Raw genomic sequence first — 19057 nt, forward strand, 5'->3', positions numbered from 1 at the left:
TCTCTGAGTTCTGAAGCACCCTGGAAACCCACCACTTGCCCACCCACAACATCCCTCCATCTTACAGAGCTGGGGGCTGCCCCTCAGGCCTGTGAACAGGCGCTCGCTATGTCTATTGCAAGGGGAAGGAGGACGGAGATCCACGAAGGCGGCAGGTGATGTTCAGTAAAGGAGGAGGAAAGCCAATGTGGAGAAACAGGAGACGGTAAGTGAAGTGACGAAAAAGAGGGGGTGCTGAAGTAAGAGAAATGAGGGGGAAATAAAATAAGGGAAATCCGGGGGAGAAAATGAGAGAAAGAGGAAAGGGGAAATGAGGAAAATACAGAAAAGAAAGGAAGTGGGGGAAAAAGTAAACGAAATCGGCAAAGAAAAAAGGAAAGAGAAATAAATGAGGGAAATAGTGAAATGAGTGGCAGCAGAAGAGCAGAGAGCAGGAAGGGGAGGATTGAGACGAGACCGCGAAGGAGCAGAGGGAAACTGGGACAGAGACTGCCTCTGAGGGGCTCAGGGAAGAGAGGACACAGCGAGCCGGGAAAGGAGGTGAGGATACCGTTAAGTGAGCAGAAAGAGACGGAAACTGAAGAGAGTTTAAGCGTGCTTCTGTGAGTTTTGCTGAAGGCATTTATTGGGTACTCCTCATGTGTGCCTGGCACTCTCTGACTCTGCAGAGGCAACCGCTCTCCTTGCACGCCCCCCTCAAAAAAAAAAAAAAAGGCGAAAAAAAACAGGCTTATGGCGGGCGGCGGGTTAAGGCCACTTGGGTCTCTCTAGGGCGTCGTCTCTCCTGTAGGGGGACCCATTCGAGGTGAGACTAGAGACGTTAGCCCTCCCGCAGAGCTGGAGCCCCGCGAGACCGGGCCACTAGGGGGGCGCGGGGCTGCGTGCGTATTTCTGGCGGAGGATGCGCCATCAGCGCTGAGACAGCGTGAACCGAAACGGCCGGCGCGCGGAGAGAGTGAGAGTCGGGCCCGCTCCCTTGAGCGCGGGCGAGGGTGCGAGCGGCAGCCTGGATGCCAGGGCACGAGGGTGCGGGCGGGGCAGGGCGGGGGGTGGAGGGGCAGGATCCAGCCCGCTCAGGGCCAGCGCCTGCCCGCCGGGGAAGCGGCGGAGGAGCGTCCTCCGCCGGCCCCTCTGTGATAATTTACATGCTGTCATATTCCGGTGCTGACTCCCGAGCGTGCAGCTCGCTCGCTTGCTCACTCGCTCTCAGCTCCTGCCACCGCTTAGCCGTCACAGCCCACGGGAGCCCGAGAGCCGGAGAGCCTGCAAGCCGGGGAGGGAGGGAGCAAAGGAGGGAGGGAGCAAGGGCGCGCCCCGGCTCTCCCTCTGCCCTGCCGCCCGCCCTTCCTGCCGCCACAGGTCCGCCCCAATCCCTGCTCACACTTGGGAAACTTGGGACTGCGCTGGGGCCGCGTGTGGCACCTCAGGGGGGCGGCCCCAGCCTCAAGAGGAGGGGTAGGAGGAGGAGGAAGAGGAGGAAGTGAGCCCGAAGGATCCGCTCAGAGCTGTTTGTCCAGCTGTTTCTATTCGCACCCGGAGCAGGGAGCAGTACAGCCAGAAGGGGGCCGAGCCGAGGGTGACTGGCTTTAGGCGCTAATTTCCAACTCTTTTCCTTACAGCTTGTCTTCTCCAGGCACCCTGGAGTCCCCTCAGGCCAGCCCGGCGGGCGCGCACCTGCCAGCCGCCCCTGACGCCTCAGGCCAGGCGACCTCCGAGCCTGAGAAGATGGCCCAGTCCAAGATCGACTGCCGCTCACCTGTCGGTCTCGACTGCTGCAACTGCTGCCTGGACCTGGCCCACCGGAGCGGGCTCCAGCCAGGCAGCAGCGGGGAGAACAACAACCCGGGCAGCCCTACAGTGAGCAACTTTCGGCAGCTGCAGGAAAAGCTGGTCTTTGAGAACCTCAATACCGACAAGCTCAACAGCATAATGCGGCAGGATTCGCTAGAGCCGGTGCTGCGAGACCCCTGCTACCTGATCAACGAGGGCATCTGCAACCGCAACATCGACCAGACCATGCTCTCCATCCTGCTCTTCTTCCACAGGTGGGTGGTTCGGCACGCGGTGGGAACTCGGTCCTTGCTCGCACCAGCCTCTGCTGCACCCTCACCTCTGACCAAAGGGGCAACTAGGAAGTTCATGAGGGGCATTGGGGAGGTCTGACTCACAGGCTGCAGGGACCGGACCTTGAGGTTGCCTGGAATACTGCGGAGCTGAGGGGAGGCCTGGCACGTGCGAGCCCTATTTTAAAAGGTGCCCGCAAAGGCTTTCTGATGGGGACCACTGGGGCCCAGAAGGTGGACACACCCCAGATGGTTTGGAGGTAGCTGAAAGTACCCCCTTCTCAAATGCATACATTTCCGTAATTCCCTTTGGAGATTCGGCCATGGAGTCTTCTTGAGTTGCAAGTTCTACCCTTTTCAAAAGCCCATCTCTAAATGAGCAAACTCAGGTTGAAACTTCAAGGGCTTTTAAATTACTGAGTGGCCCTGACTGACAGTGAGGGCAAGCAAAATGTCAAGACAAATTAAACTGCAGGTGGTGGGCGGGGGGAGGGGGAAATTTTTAAAAACCAGAGACTTGTGAGAATTTTTTGAGCCTCTGGATGGGAGGCATTCACCTCCTCCATGGATCACAGCCTTCAATTTCAAATGTAAGCTAAGCGCAACCCCAGAGAGTACCCTAGGACATCCTGAGTGCCTCAACAACTATGTGTGGCAGCAGGGTGTATGAATCCATGTCATTGCAGGCATGTGTCGGAGTAGTGATCAAGCTTTCTAGAAATCTTGCTGGGGAGGTAAGGAGAGTACAAGGGAGGAGAAAACACAATGGGAAGACCCAAGGCAGCTGCTGTCCTTCAGTTTGAGACACTCTGGCAAGAACCAGTCTCAGGGGAACAACTGGAGCCATTTAGAGGCAGGGCAGACAACATCAGGAAACCCAGCTATGCGTTTGGTGTCCTTAGCACCATCAGGACAGGGCACCAGCGTGTGTGTGTGTGTGTGTGTGTGTGTGTGTGTGTGTGTGTGTGTAAGGGAGGATTTGTTCTTCCTCAACAACACACGTTATGTAAGAGAAAGACATCACCACTGTGGGAGACCTGGGTTGTCGTACAAGTTACAGCTTCACCCGTTTGTATGAGCCTGAACAAGTCGCCTGACCTCTCTGAGATTCCTTTTAGCTCTGAGATTCTGGATTGTAGGCAGGTGGTGTGCCCAGACAAAGTGATAAGAAATTCTCAGCACCTACAAAATATTTGCAGTGCAAGAAGGCTCAAATAGGAAATTTTAAAAGCAATTGCGAAAAGCAGGCGCTATCCTTACTTAATGTTAAGAGCAGATTTGTCTCCCTTGCCCCAAGACAAAGCCACCATTGCCTCCCCCCTCAGCCCAGCCCCAGTGGTTCTGGGCAAGATAAGCAGGGCTGCTAACTTCGTTAATGTTATTATAACAAGTTGTATTCCTCGGGCATTTTCGACACCATTGAAGCTCTTTCTCATCTATTATTTTACTTTAGGCATCAAATTATCTTATTGTCTAAAAGAAAGCAGGCTGAATTTTTAAAAATAATAAAATAAGCCCAGCTGTGGACAGAAAGCTTTCAAGGAAATCTTCATTTCTGGTGAAAGAGTAATACAAGTATATTCAGCCCACAGACGCTGAAACCCTGCCGAGCGAAAGCCCTAACAGGCTCCTAAGGATCCCGCCTGTCTCTGTTGGAGAGTGGCAGTGGGGGAAGGGTAGGAAAAAACCTGGAAAGAGCGATCCTAGCATTTGCATTTGTCCAACTGGGAGAGAAACTGCCACTCAACGGTTTAGGAAAGTGTGAGAAGGGGCGCTTCCTCTGGTTCTGGGCCTAAGAGGGTCAGTCCTGGGTGAGAGAAGTGCGAGGCGAAAAGCCTGAGATCAAAGTGTTTACTTGTGCCACACCTCGGGAGCATCCCGGTTGTTTGGGTTTGTGAAAAGGGAATACCTCCTTTGTCATCTACTCCACTACCATGAGTTTATTGACTTAATTCTTGGCAAAGCCTGGAAATGCAACAGGGTGGATATGTAGGGGGGTGGTGTTGGTTGAGGGAGGAAGGCAAATTGTAGGAAAGGTGTACGTGAGCACCCTGCCTTCTTCGATCAGAGCAACTCACTCAGCGTTCAAAACCACTGAGTAGCTAACCAGCAAGCTCTGAGGCTTTGCTGAGGCTGGGGAGTGACAGGGTCCTGTGGTAACACTCTTGTAGTTCGAAGAGGACAAAGCATTCTCTTGCTTTTTTTTTTTTTTTTTTTTTTTTTTTTTCCTCCTGACACAGGGTCTCACTCTGTCACCCAGGCTGGAGGGCAGTTGTGTGATCACAGCTCACTGCAGCCTCAAACTCCTGGGCTCAATCCGTCAACCCCACTTCAGCCTCCCGAGTAGCTGGGGTTACAGGCACACACCACCAACCGGCTAATTTTTATATTTTTTATACAGACAGGGTTTTGCCATACTGCCCAGGCTGGTCTCGAACTCTTGGGCTCAAGTGATCCACCCACCTCAGCCTCCCAAAGTGCCAGGATCACAGGTGTGAGCCACTGATCCCCTCCTGTTTTCCTTGACAACTGAGACCTTAGAGACTGGAGATTCTGAATTCAGTTTAGGTTTTGCCCAGTATAACATGCTCATCAGCAAACGAGAAGACCATTATTGCTGGTCATGGGGCTTCTCCAGTATCTGTGGTGGACAGCCTTCTCCTAAGTGAACATTTGCCTTCTTCATTAATTTCCCTGGATTTCTATCATCGTACTTCAGCCATTGTTTTTACTCTTATTCCATTTAATGATTTGACATTTCAGGTTCCTGTTGGATGTTTTTTTTTTTCTCTGTCAACTTTCAAGGCCTCTTCTGCTGAAGAAGCTACTCTCACCACCCCTCCTCTTGCAGTATCTTCCCCTGCCGAGAGGGCTCCTATATTCTTGGGAAGAAGGGCAGGGCACATTCTAGATTTACGTCTGCTTTATCTGCTTTGACCTGTCCCTGGCTCCCAGCTTGGTTCTTGGTTTCCTTGGAACACAAGAGTGTAAGCAATTTGAGGGTAGGGCTGTGTTTTACTTGCTTGGTTTTCCCTCGGCTTTCAGTTATACAGCCAATATTCAATAAAGGCTTCTTTGGTTAGATGACTACTTTGGTCCCTTGTAAAGATTTTACAGTTCCGTTCTGTGCTAGTTTTCCTTCTTAAAGTTTAAAAGTTGTTTTCCTTCCGTTTTAACCACATGCAGTAAGTCTCATAGCCTGGTGGAGGTCCTGATAGACAGTGCTGTGTATATGCATACGAATCAGTGAGTATGGGCATGCAGCCTGTTGGTATGTAAATGGTGCCTGTACACTACTGGGTTGAGGGTGAGGTGTATTTTAAACATCATCCCTCCAATCTGGTGTTATGTAACTGATAATTATAATAGATTAACAACTAACACTTACTGAACATTCGCAATGTATACTAAGCGTTATATCTGTGTAATCTCATTTAATATTTACACTAATTCTATGGAATTGATACTATTTTTATTTATTTATTTATTTATTTATTTAGAGACGAGTCTCGCTCTGTCACCCAGGCTGGAGTGCAGTGGCATGATCTCGGCTCACTGCAACCTTCACCTCCTGGGTTCAAGCAATTCTCCTGTCTCAGCCTCTCCAGTAGCTGGGACTATAGGCTCACACCACCACACCCAGCTAATTTTTGTATTTTTAGCAGAGACGGGGTTTCATCATATTGGTCAGGCTAGTCTCGAACTCCTGACCTCAAATGATCCACCCACCTCGGCCTCTCAAAGTGCTGGGATTACAGGCGTGAGCCAGCACGCCAGGCAGAATGGGTACTATTATCACCCATTTTCATTTTATAAAGAAGGAAATTGAGGCTTGGAAAAAATTAAGTAACTTGCCCAATGCCTCACAATGAAGAATAGAGCCTGAATTGTCTATGAAGAAAGAATTGTTAAGAACACTAAGTAACTAAACTAATGCTAAAGAAATTCTTCGAACACTTAAGAATTGTCTATGAAGCAGAGGTAAATGTGAGCTCAGAACCTTTCCAAATTATCAAAAATGTCCATTTGACCTTTCTTCCTATTAGGTAGGAAAACCAACCATCCTAGTCCTGGGATACAGGACTGCTTGTGTTCAAACTGGAACAGTCCTAGGGAAACTGAGATGCTTCGTCACCATATTATTAGGGGACTCCACCTTGTTATTTGTATATGCTTCTAATGCTGGAAAACTTAGGCGGGAGATAAAATATTCTGGGCAAACGGCAGAAGTTTCCAATTTAAACATAGCATATGAAAAAGCTTCCTGGCTGGGCGCAGTGGCTCATGCCTGTAATTCGAGCACTTTGGGAGGCTGAGGTGGGCAGATAACCTGAGGTCAGGAGTTCAAGACCAGCCTGGCCAACATGGCAAAACCTCGTCTCTATTAAACATATAAAAATTAGTGGGGCTTGGTGGTGTACTCCTGTTATTCCAGCTACCCAGTAGGCTGAGGCAGGAGAATCACTGGAACCCAGGGAGCAGAGGCTGCAGTGAGCTGAGATTGCACTAATGCACTCCAGCCTGGGCGACAGAGCAAGAGTGGGTCTCAAAAAAAAAAAAAAAAAAAAAAAAAAAAAAGCTTCCTTTTTTCCTTAGTTGACATTTGAAGAGCCTTCCTTAATTCTCTGACCTGTAAGGTATAACAAACTGGAATTGGAGCTTTGGCAATATTTGTTGTGATTGTTGTTGCTATAACGTTACATTTATTCTAAGATTTTACCCAAAACTTTTTAATCAGCCCTATTCTACCTTTAGCCCCAGAGCATACCTGGTTAGTGTGGTCTGAAATACTCTGGATCTGAGTTACCTTCTGGCTCTAAAAAGCCTAGAATTCTACCTTTAAGCCTCTGATCTGGTCCCAACTGGTTCCCATGCATAGATGCTCAGAAAATAATAAAATAGCAAACATTTCTAATTGCTTTATGTGTGCTAATTCATTTAATATCCCCTATTAATATGGTAACAAAGGGGAAGGATATACATTTGGAGATCAGGTTTTCAAGAAAAATTTGTGCAAAAAATTATTTGTGCGTCTCTCAGTGAGTCTGAGAACAAGTAATTTCATAATGTATATTCCTGGACCTGACTTCTGAGGAGGTGGCCACTCACACGGTGTGATTTGAGTGGCTGCCTGCTGCAGTGCCTAAGTTCATAGTATTTAAGATTCAGTTCTCTGTCCATGTAGCATCTAAAACTCCTCTCCCAGAGCACCGCTGGTATGCAGACCACACTGTGAGAAACCCTGTATTAGAGATTGCAACCCATTGTCAACTAATTTACCATTTGATTTTGAGGATGGAGTTACTTGCTGTAGAGCGGTTTTGGGTTTCTATGTGGTTAAGCCTGTCATTCTTTGCCTTTGTGATTTTTGCTTTTGGTATCAAGCTTCAAAAGTCCTTTCATAGCCCAAAGTAATTTAAAATAACTATTTCCTGAGTGCCTAGTGGTCTGACAAAGAATAGGCATTCTTGGATTAAGGGACATTCTCCATTAAAAACACAAATGCATTTGCAAACTTAACAATCATGGTTTGGATACTTCATGAGAACTCTGACTTGTAAGAAACTGTCTTTTTGCTGAGGCACAGATGTGAATCACATACGCTAGGAGGCTAGTATGTGGAGACCCGTCCTTTCACCAATGAGTGAACTTGGTGCCCTATCCCACATCTACTTGTGTGTGTGTGTGTGTGTGTGTGTGTGTGTGAGATGTATTATATGTATATATTGTACATAATACATATATAATAGTGGTAAAATATATATAACATAAAACTTGCCATTTTAACCATTTTTAAGTGTATGATTCAGTGGCATTAGCTACATTCACAATGTTGTGCAACCCATCACCATTCCCAAAATTTTGTCATCATCCCAAACAAAAACTCTGTACCCATTAAACAATAACTCTCCGTTTCCCCATTTCCACCTCCCACTACCCTCGGTAACCTCTATTCTATTTTCTGTCTCTATGGATTTGCCTATTTAGATATTTCATATAAATGGAACCATACAATATTTTGTGTTTGGCTTCTATCACTCAGCATGTTTTCAGAGTTCATCCATGTTGTAGCACGTATCGGTGCTTCATTCTTTTTATGGCTGAATAAAATGCTATCGTATGGCTACACCACTTTCGCTTATCCATTCATCTATCAGTGGACACTTAGATTGTTTCCCTTTTTTGACTACTATGAAGAATGCTGCCATGAACACTGGTGTACAAGTATCTGTTCGAGTCCCTGCTTTCAGTTCTTTGGTGTATATACCTAGGAGTGGCATTGGCCGGCACCTACTTTCAACACAATTTTGTGGTCTACTGCTCGTAGTTCACACATATGTAGGAACCTGTCATAAAATGAGCAAATGTCTCAGGGCATTCTTTGAGGAGAATGTTCCCTCTCTAAGCCAGCTGCTGGCACTAGTAATTACAATGAAAAAGAAAGCTAGGAAGTTTAGTAAAGTGATAGTGCTGCCTGGAAATAGATGTTTTATGGAGGAAATGACATGCTTTAGAGATTGCATCTGTGAGTTAGAGACTGGGAAAAGTTTTAGTGTGTATCTCTCATGAATGACCAAGATCTAGTGTATATTTTCAAAGAGGGAGAGTAACGTATGACACCATTACTTGCCATTAACTACTTCATATTATTTATCAGACCTCTGGTCATGATGACAGCTCACTGGGAATAGGGTCCCATGGGACTGGAATGTTGCGAAGCCAAGTTTGGAGGAGAGAGGTAGAGAGATGGGGCTGGAGTCCATGGAAGGGCTAGCTTGGGTGGGTTGTTATAGCACAGGGACTGGACAGCATGAGAGTTCAAGAGGTCTGTTTGGAAGGTTCATGCTCTTAAAGAAAGGTGGGACGCACAGAGCATGAATTTCATCTATTCCTCAGTTTCTGCCAGGAGTGGACCCATGTGAGTCCACACCTAGGTAAATAATGCTTTCCAGGGTGACCTTAGTTTTATTCCCTGCCTAAAGAAAAGGTTAACACTTCTGCTTATATTTGCACTTGCAGATAAACTAACAAGCTCTCCATTCCAGGTAGAATGTTGGCTCCTTTCCAGATTAGGTCCTGAAGGCCAAGGAGTCTGGCTAAAATGGAGATGGATGTATCTGGCTAAGACTGCCAAGACCTCTAGGCATCCTGGGTGATGGAATCCTGCAGAGTTCTTGCCCCAACCTTGTGGGTTGTTTAGGAGGAATGAGGTTGGCCATGTTTGCACCTGGTGGTGGCTGTTGCGCTGTTTGCTCATTGTGATTCTGCTCCTACCTGAACTTTCTCCTCTTCTTAGTAAGGCATCCCTCAAGATAACTGTAAAGCTATAATTTGCCATAGCTGGTTGGGTTTACATAACAAATTTGTTGGTGTCGTGCAATAGCCTGTTGAGCCCTGGAGAAACCAATGCACTAAGTTAGGACTAAAGCTTAAGTTCACTTGATGGGGTATTTTGTGTTCTCAGTGCACTCAAGGGAAAGCACTCCATGACCACAGGGGTCAGAAAGATGAAATTTCCTTTTAAATAAAGAGAGCAATAATGGCTCAGAACATACTGTGCTGTCTCAAAGCCTGCAATAATGGGACAAGGCTTAGGGCATTGCTGTAGCACCACAGCTTTGGCAGAGAAGGCCCTCCGTAGAACCCCATGGGCTAGGAGGAGCCCCATGAAGGCCAGAAGGCTAGGTCCCAGTTTCAGGGCAACCTAGGTGTGATAAAGAGTCAGGTCAGGGAAAATATCTTTTGGAGGCCACTGTCTAACAGGCTGAAATCCAGCTTAACTAGAGTTGGGAGTGGGGCTAAGATGGGATCCGTGAGAGTAGAAAGCAAGCTTTTCTCGATGCTCTTCCAGGCAGGAGGGAATTTTATCAGCAGGCAAGGCAAGTTCACTTGTACCTTCTAGCTGAAAATTCCTGCCTCAAAGTAGCTGTGGCCCTTCTGGAAACTGTGTAAGAGTCATTAAGATCCCAGCCAGCACAGGAGACTGAATGGAAAGCTTCGCATTGTGCAGACACTAGCCCAAGGGAAAACAAGAGCTGGAAGCAAGCTTGATCAGTGATGACCCAGGCTCACCATTGGCCTTCCTCTCCTGGGAGCCACTTTCTTCAAATAGGTCCAGCCTGAAATTGGTCCTCTGCCTATGTACAGAGCACCACAGGGACCGTCCCATCCTTCCTTGAAGGAAGACTTTACTCACAGAATATCCTTGATTATTGAACCCACTTCCTCTAATCTCTTCAGGGGAGATGGAGAGCAGTTGCTCACAGCTTAGGGGTCTGGCCTGGATTCCCACTCTGTGCTATCTAGGCTGGTGATTGGCTGGAGCTATCCCTAAGGAAGAAGAGGAGAAGTGAGAGGGAAGGAAGCAACTCCAACAGCTCCTTCCTGGCTTACCCCCATCCCAAGACACCCCTCATTCAGTGCTGCCATTTAGCCTCACTCCCAGACTAGGCTGGCCTAGGCCCAGCCCAAGGGCCCTGACTCATAACTAGCATAGTGTCTTATGTAAGAGAGCCAGGTTACTGAGGCATCACACTGTTGCTTCTGCTTGCTCAGTGGTATGCTTCCCTGGGGGCAGGCATTTGGAAGCCTGCTGGGGGTCCAAGTCAAGCTCATCATACTTCCCAAGGAAAAGCCTACTCTCCTCGGTGTCAGGCAAGCACTCTGCTCAGAGGCAAATGCCAGGCCACAACGCCTGCCCCTGCCCCACCCTCAGCCTCCACATTCAGCAGTAAATGTAAGCAGACAGGCAAGCTGGAGTGAACTTAGTTTGGCTTGAGGCATTTTGGAGGTGACAGGGAGGAACCTACTATCACCTGATAATGCGCTGCTAAAGAAACCGCACGGTGCACAGAGAGGCCCCAGGACAGGTCGCAGAAGTCCCTCTTCATTTTGCATCTGCTTGTTGGTTCAGAAACTATTGGTTGGGCTGGGGCAGGAGGGAATGGGGGCCTCCAGGCTGACACCAAGTGAAAGGGCTTACCGGAAGCTGGAGGGGCTTTACCGGAAGTTGGAGGAGCTGTTTAAAGGAAGGCCTTTCAAGAGACAATTCCCAGTCCATGCTCCATGAAGTCTCAAAGTCCCTAGGTTGACCTGAATTCACAATGATTCTTAGCTCTCTGCCTGGTCTATTCAGAAAATTACATTACTCACTTAGTGGAACTGAGTCCCCAGTGAAGTCAGTATTGCCAGATTTTATGACAGGTTTCTCTAATAAGGAATACGACTAGATACAGCACAGAATATCCACATCAATTTAATATTCCACTAGCTCAAGGTTTGTGACTGAACCAATAGCTCCTCTTCTTCTCTTCGCTTGTCTTTGCCCCAGCTTGTCTCACATGTGTTGCCATGAGGCAAATGGCTCACAGGCTGAGAGTAGGTAGGGATACTGCTCTCCACTCCAAGAAAGAGAGAAAGAAACAGGGAAACAAAGTCAAAAAGGTTGTGTGGGAATTACCAGCAGGCATGATTTGTATCCAAAGATGACTCATTACGTCTTCGAACAAGCTAAAGACTACCATCTCAGGGCTCAGAAGAGCTGGGCACCCCTTGTCCGCCAGATCACAGAATCCAGTGAAAATTGAGGGACCTGAGATGGAAATGCAGAATTTTCCTTTGTGGAACTCCTCCCAAGCTTCCAGCCCCTTGCTTCTCCCTATCCCCTCTGCCTTTTTGGTTCATAGGCTGTAGCAGTAAAAAAGAAAAAGAAACAAAGAAAACAAAACAAAGAAATAATAAGGAAAAAAAACTGCTCAGTTGTAAGGCAACGTAAGCTACCTGCCTAGGCAGCACCTCATTCGGCCCCGTACCAAAGCAACCAGGCACTTCAATTAATCAATCCATCATTTATTGACCAAAGGCCCGCTATTTATTGAGTGCCGACTGAGGATTTATTGAATGTCTATCTTGCTAAACACTGTAAAGGACACAGTAGATGTCAGAGGCTAGGATCAGGGCTCTGAGGAGCTGAGAGTATAGCAGGAAGGAGTGGAGCAGCTGCGTCCAAGGCCAGCAGGAAACAAAGCACTGGTGTGGTTGCAGGCTTCTGAGAACCCAGTCCAGCCTCCTACTCCTTAAGGGAAAGGCCTAAGCTTACTGCTCCTGGGGTCCACAGGTCTGGAGCTTGGATGGTGCCAAAGCAAACTAGGAAGGGAGAGTCTCTTTATGGCGGCGGCTTCCAGCAGGGCCTCAAAGAATGGGTTGGCTTTGGCACAGTGGGAAGCGGGGAGGCTTTCTGATTGGGAGAGGGGAGGAGAACTTCCATAGTCCAGCAGGCCTCTTGACTAGGAAGGGGCTGGCCTGTGGCGGGGACATTTTTTATTCCTTCTGGGCTGAAACGCAGAGTCACTATTGATTTAGGAACAAGAGAGAAAGGGCCACTCCGGTCCTCCTCTCATTGCCCCTCTCTGATACAGGACAAGCCGTACCCTAGCACCCTCTCCTCAGGAACCTGGGCTAGCCCTGGGGAGGCAGAAGCCTTTGGGACCTGGGAGTAGGAAGGCACCTCCCCCTTATCCTGGAGAAAGCCCAACAGAACAAGGAGAGTTGAGCAGGGTAGAACCAGGATGTGCAGTCGAGGGTGGGCACCAAAGGAGCCTGGGAGCTGTGGCTTTCTATCTGTGCAGCTCTGGCTTCGGTCTCCACAAGGCCCCTTCTGTGGTGGGTGACAGAAGCAGGGGTGTGTCAAGGTGCTACCATGAGAATACATAAACCATCCGCCCAAGTCTCTCTGGAAAAACAATTGCTAATAGCCCTGCAGGATGACATTTTTACCTTGTTTGCGCCTTGATCAAACCCTTCTTCCCAGGTAACCTATAAATGAAAGCTTCAGGATAGGGTTGAGAAAGGTAAGAAGCCTCAAGCTGATGGAACAGGTGTGGCAAAAGGAAACGGCCTCAGGTAAACTGGGTAAGAAAGGTGTTCTCTATGGTTAATGTTCCATCCTCACTCTCTAGGGCCCTCTCCCCAGTCCCCACATCCTTTCCCACCAGTACTCTGGAGAATTCATGTTCAAGTTCATAAACAGCTTCAGTCAATAACAAATATTCATTGCACACTTTCATGAGCCAGACTCAGTGGCAGGTACTGAGGATATAATAAGAAACATACAAGGCCGGGCGCGGTGGCTCACGCCTATAATCCCAGCACTTTGGGAGGCCGAGGCGAGTGGATCACGAGATCAAGAGATAGAGACCATCCTGGTCAACATGGTGAAACCCCGTCTCTACTAAACATACAGAAAATTAGCCGAGCATGGTGGCGCGCGCCTGTAGTCCCAGCTACTCAGGAAGCTGAGACAGGGGAATTGCTTGAACCCAGGAGGCGGAGGTTGCGGTGAGCCGAGATCGCACCATTGCACTCCAGCCTGGGTAACAAGAGCGAAACTCCGTCTCAAAAAAAAAAAAAAAGCAAAGAAACACACAAATGCTGTCGTGGAACAGTCAACAGAATGGGAGAGATAGTCATTAAGCAGATAGTCACGCTAATGAAATATAGTTACAAACTAGATGCCAAGAGAGAAAAGGAATAGGCTTCTGTCAAAGAGCATAACAAAGGGTCAGAAAAGGCTTCCTGAAGAAGTTATATTTGAGCTAAAGGAATGAATCTCTAACGCCGAAATTCTAATCATCAGACCCAGGCCAAAGGTGATATTTTCAGATAGAAGACTTTCTGAGGCACCCCTAAAGTCCGACCACATAGGTAGTTCTCACACCCCTGGAAATATCTCTAGGCCGTGAGTAGCCGGCAGGTCCCAAAGGGGAGGACTGACAATGTTCTGACAAGAGGAAGAGATGAGTTTGAAGCCCTTGGGGTAAATAGTATTTAATGTCATCCTTTGCTAAAAATAGTCCATGACAGTATGGAAATGTGTAAAGGCTAGCCCTGGGGACCAGTGATAAAGTGGGGATAGCCTGTGGGAAGGAAAAGTTGTTTTTGTAAATTATTTACTGTAAAGGAGAAACAAACGGGGGGGGGGGTTGCCTGGGTTTTCTTTTCCCTTTGCAGGCTTCCTTCTGAGTTAGGAACGCTTCTCATCGTACGGAGGCAGTGGGGCACAGAGCTGCAGGCCGCACTCCTTTCTGGGGCCCAAGGTGTAAATTTTCTGGGCTGCAAATGTCAGATATTTGTCCAGGCTGAAAAACAGCCTGAATGCAGAAGGGGAGGGAGCCTAGACTTCCTTCTGGGAAGGACAAATAAATTGATCAAGGGGCCCCAAGGAGTGTTCATTTGAGAGAGGTAGCCCCTCTCTCACATGGCCCACCACAATGGCAAGGCAGGTGATAGCTAAGAGCTCAGCGTGATCCAAGGGAGTCCGATTGTGAAGGGTCAGGAAAAGGCCAACAGGACTTGTTTAGCCAGCAGGAGGCAAACCTGGGACTTTAGGGACCTGTGGGGCTAAGCTAAAGGAACTAAGATTATTGATCTATGAGAAGTTTAAGGATGGGGTAGAAGGTGGTAGAGAGCAAGAAGAGAGGTTGGTCTTGAAATAGAAGTACCTGTGCAGGTTTTTTGTTTTTTTTTTTTTTTAAAGCAAATATAAGAAAAGTCACAACTCAGAGACAGTGACTAGCTGTTTGCCAATCACACTGAGAGAGAACAAGAGGAAACAGGCCTACGTGGTAGCATGAAGAATTGAGATTAGATAGCAGAAAGAACTTCCTGACTGCAAGCATTCAGAGGAGCTGAACAAAATTACCAAGAGATGTTGTACGTAATTTATACATATGGGGAAGGTGGTGATAGTAGTGATAAAGAATTGGATAAAAGTGTGAGAGTCCTGGTTTTAAAAAAAAAATCCATGGTCAGAAGTGGACAGACAGGTGGGGAAAGCAAAGGGATCAGGAGCAGGTGCTTGTAAGAAAAAAGAAAGTGTATGTGTGAAAGCTGGAGGTGTTTTCATGAAACTACTTTCATTATGAAAATGTCAATGAAATTTCCATTGGAGATAAGTCAGTAAAACTAGCATACATTCTCCTGTAGCTGGAATAGTGTGGGAGAATGGACTAAGGAGCTGTTAGGGCCCCTTCTAGCATCCTTCAGCTCTGTTGTCTCCTGGATATATTAGTCTCAAGGGGGCCTCCCATCTTCTACATTCTAACAATTTTAGAGCACACTTCTCTGCTGGGGCACTGGAGTAAGGCCGCCCAGCCTAAGTACTTGTTGCTGAGGAGAATGTTTTCCTTTTCATGCACACAAACAAGATTAGACATAGGGTATACAAATTAAATACAAAGGGTACAGTTGCAAACAGCAAACCATGCCGGATCCCTGCCACAGGAAACTTACAATTTGGTGGTGGAGACAGACATCAAATAGTAATTACACAAATAACATCATTACAATTGATGGTAATGAGGGAAAAGTGCAGGAAGTCGGGAGAACACAGGCTAAGGGGACTTCACCCAGAATTAGAAAATCCGCAAAAGAAAATTCATCATGTAAAGACCTGGGGCACTGCATGTGCCCCGCTGTGAGTGATTCTTGCCCAAAAATCAGTAGTGGAAAGGCAAAATGAACCCAGTCACTGCTAATAACCTAAGATGTGGATTTTGAAGCTCCTTGGCTCACTGAAGCCCTGTCAGATAGGAGCAGGGAAATTTTCTTACTGCCAAGATCAGGTAGCCTTGATTTAGGCGAGTAACTCTCTAAGGGTCATAATGACCCGTCAGCTGAAAATCAGGATCTGGAAGACTGTGAAAAGCTCATCACCTGTCAGGTGTATAGGATGGAGGTCAGTGAAGAGAAGAAAGAATTAATGCAGTGAAAATTGCACTTGAAATTGACCCCCAGCAGTGGCCATGTCTCCAAAATCCTGTGCCCTCAGTCTCCTCTTTAAATGTGGGAGGCTTTCCTGGTAAATTCTAGTATTAGCTGCAAAGGTGCACGCCAGGGCCTTTGAGCAGGAGCCTGGTCCTGGGGCACCAGGATCCTAGAGAGGTGAGATTCCACTCTGTTTTTCCCTGTCCCTCTCTCAGGGGCAGGAAGTTCTAGACCTTGTGAAGACCTAGGATGGGCTTCTTTGCCCTTAAAAGGCCCTGGAGAGGCCACCAAGGAGCAGAGGACATTAGCCAGCATGTGATCATGAAGCACAGGTGCTTCACGTCTGATAGACAACCACTGACTGACTGTGACCTTGGCAAGTGACAACCTCTGTAGACCTCGGTTTCCCCCACTAGAAACTAGTGGTGATGTGGTTGAGAAAGTGAAGTGAGAGGACACTTCTAGAAAGCACTGAGTGTCTCTTTATTAGCCTTAGCAAGCCAAATGTGGTACCACAACAAAACCTTATCTGGCTGGCCTTGCCTCCCTCTCTCACGAAATCCCAGCCTTCTTCTTTCTCTGTCACTCACATACCCTCTCCTGCCCAGAGCCAGATGACAGCTGAAACCCAGTCTGGCAAGCTTTCTCCCTGTCAAGGCTTGCTCTCTCAACTTTCTTCATTCACATGCAGGTATATATGACTGAAAACACTTCTGGTTTCCCTTCTGTGGGGGTAGGGGGAAGAGGGGAGAGAGCGCAGAGCTATGGAGAACTTTGAAAGTTTTACCAGAGAGCAAAACCTACAGAAAGCACGAAAGTGCCCTACTGGCATTGCTAGCAACTGGGGAAGATCTCAGAGGACAGTGGGCCCGGGGACATTCTCTTCAAGCTCCTGAGCCTCTCCCTTCTCAGAGTTGGTGGCCGACAACTTCTGCCTTCATGTGCACCTTACGTGGAGACGCAGAGTCTCAGAACTGGTAGGAGTTTTCTCAGCCATCTGCCTGACCCTCTCCCATTACAGATGAGGAAACTGAGGCCCAATGTGGGGTGGGTACCTGCTCCAAACCAAACAGCCAATTAGTGACCAGCTGCAAAGGGAAACCATGTCTCCTGATTTTCCGATCCAATGATCTGACTTCTCATCTCTAGACGACTGTGCAACATCCCATCCCAGTAGGTACACAACATTTCCATGCCAGGGGACCAGCTTTGGGTACACCTGATGCCAAAAATGGTGTTTTTCTTAAATTTGATTTTGTTTAATGGAATTGACCAGCAGTTTGGGTGTTACGAAGCCCCAGCCCTGGAATCTTGCTTCTGCTCAGGCTGGGGCTGCATGCCACAGCCACAGTCATGCAAGGGGGACAGAAAGGCCTGCTGTTCGGGTTGGAAAAGAAATCAGTTGCTGAAACATTGGTCTTTTTGAAAGTTCCAACCACAGGGGCTGGCTGGCAGAGCCGCCGTCTGGGCTCCCCCGGAGGATCCGGCCCTCCCCTTCAGTCTGGGAGTTAGTTTAGGAAGCTGGCCCGGTCTCTCGGCAGAAGATCCCGAGGGCAGTGCTTGCCCCAGGAGCTCCAGCCTTCCCTCAGGGCCTGGGAGCCCCTGAAGGCACTCAAGACCTTGAATTTCCTCCCGCCCCCACAGCCGAGCCAGCCCAGGCTGGCCCTGAGGCTCCCCAAGCACTTTTTCTTCTGAGCCAGTTGTCCCGCCCTAGCCCGGCAGCTACAGAGAGAGGGAGAGAGCACAAGCAAGAGAGGAGAGAGCCAGAGCGTGAGCGCACACTCTACTAAGAGAAAGGAGGGAAGCAACCCCAGCCAGGTAATCAAGGCTTGGGCAGCTGTGAGATGAAGGTGGAAAGGCTGGAGGAGCCCCAGCTGGTGGAGGAACCCCAACTCGGGGAAGACCCAGAGCTTGGGGAGGAGGCACAGTTCCTGGAGCAGCTACAGATGGAGGTGGTAGAAAGTGGGTCAGATTTGGATCCAGAAGATTTGGGTTCGAGTCCAGACTTTGCCACCAATCTGATGCTGGAGCTTGAGTAAGTAACTCCTGCCCTTCTGTGGGCTGCTTTGCCTACTTACAAAATGGGGGAGGGGAGAGACAAGATGGTCTCTGGGGTCTCTTTCAACTTAGATATTCTGGAAGACTGTGTTTCTAAAATCTTGATAGGTGAGGATGGGATGTATGGAAACTTGAATGAATAAGTCACTGAACCCCAGAACGTCAGAATGGTGTTGTGCAGGAAGAGAGACTTCCCATAAACAAGACAAAAGAAAGAGAATCAGAAGGTAGTACATGGTTAAGAGTCATGACCCCAAGAGGGGGTCCCAGCTGAATAGAACATTAGGGTCGATTTTCGAAACTCACAGATGGGGCTGGGCACAGTGGCTCATGCCTGTAATCCAGCACTTTAGGAGGCCAAGGCGGGCAGATCACCTGAGGTCAGGAGTTTGAGAGCAGCCTGGGCAATATGATGAAACCTTGTCTCTACTAAAAAAGAAAATACAAAAACCTATCCGGGCATGGTCTCCCATACCTGTAATCCCAGCTACTTAGGAGGCTGAGCCAGGAGGATCACTCGAACCCAGGAGGCAGAGGTTGCAGTGAACTGAGATTGCACCACTGCACTCCAGCCTGTGCAACAGAGCGAGACTCTGTCTCAAAAAAAAAAAAAAAAAAAAAAAAATCAAGGATGATGGACTTGGGTTAGTAATGAGAATCTGGGTGTTTGGAGGTGTCATTAATGTGCAGTTGTTAATAAGCTCCTCAACCACATGTCTTCCAGTGAGCCCATCTGCCCTGAAACGTAAGCGCTGAATGCAGAATGCATTTCTTGAGTTCTCTACTTGTGTCTTTGCAGAAATTCTCTATTGAATTTTGAGGGAGTTTCAGATAGTGATGTCCAGATCTAAAAAGTGAGTCTACAAAGAGAGACTGGTCTGGCTCTCTTTCTAAAAACCTCCTTTCTTGGTAAATCCTCACGCTCACCAGACCCACTGTTGCATGACTCAGTGCAGGTCCCTTTGAGAATCTGACTGCTGCTATATACAGCTACTCTCCCCCAAATAATGCACAGAGGAGCTACCAAAAGCCAATCTGCTTGGTGGGTGTTGGTATCTGGTACATTTCACTGTATTAAAATCCCGCCAAAATCGGTCATCCCTCTCTGGGTTACATGGTGAGAGTCTGTAAGCCATAGCAGGTGACGTCCCACTAATCAGAGAGTAACTTTT

At 48.0% G+C, this 19057-nt stretch overlaps 1 protein-coding gene across 3 annotated transcripts in view; it reads left to right on the forward strand.

Annotated features, from left to right (window-relative positions):
* Nucleotides 1–139: 139 nt before the first annotated feature.
* The window catches only part of TSC22D3 (TSC22 domain family member 3), a 66817-nt gene continuing 47899 nt past the window's right edge, over nucleotides 140–19057 (forward strand). The window contains exons 1-2 of one of the 3 annotated variants that reach the window (XM_010346373.2): nucleotides 140–205; nucleotides 1620–2045. In XM_010346373.2, coding sequence (XP_010344675.1) covers nucleotides 159–205; nucleotides 1620–2045 — 473 coding nt within the window. In that variant the 5' untranslated portion in view covers nucleotides 140–158. Of the gene's footprint in view, nucleotides 206–869; nucleotides 956–1140; nucleotides 1360–1619; nucleotides 2046–19057 lie in introns of those variants that run through there. The other 2 variants (XM_010346375.2, XM_010346374.2) reach the window with 2 other exon arrangements.

Source organism: Saimiri boliviensis, chromosome X (assembly GCF_048565385.1).
Source record: "Saimiri boliviensis isolate mSaiBol1 chromosome X, mSaiBol1.pri, whole genome shotgun sequence".
NCBI lineage: Eukaryota > Metazoa > Chordata > Mammalia > Primates > Cebidae > Saimiri > Saimiri boliviensis.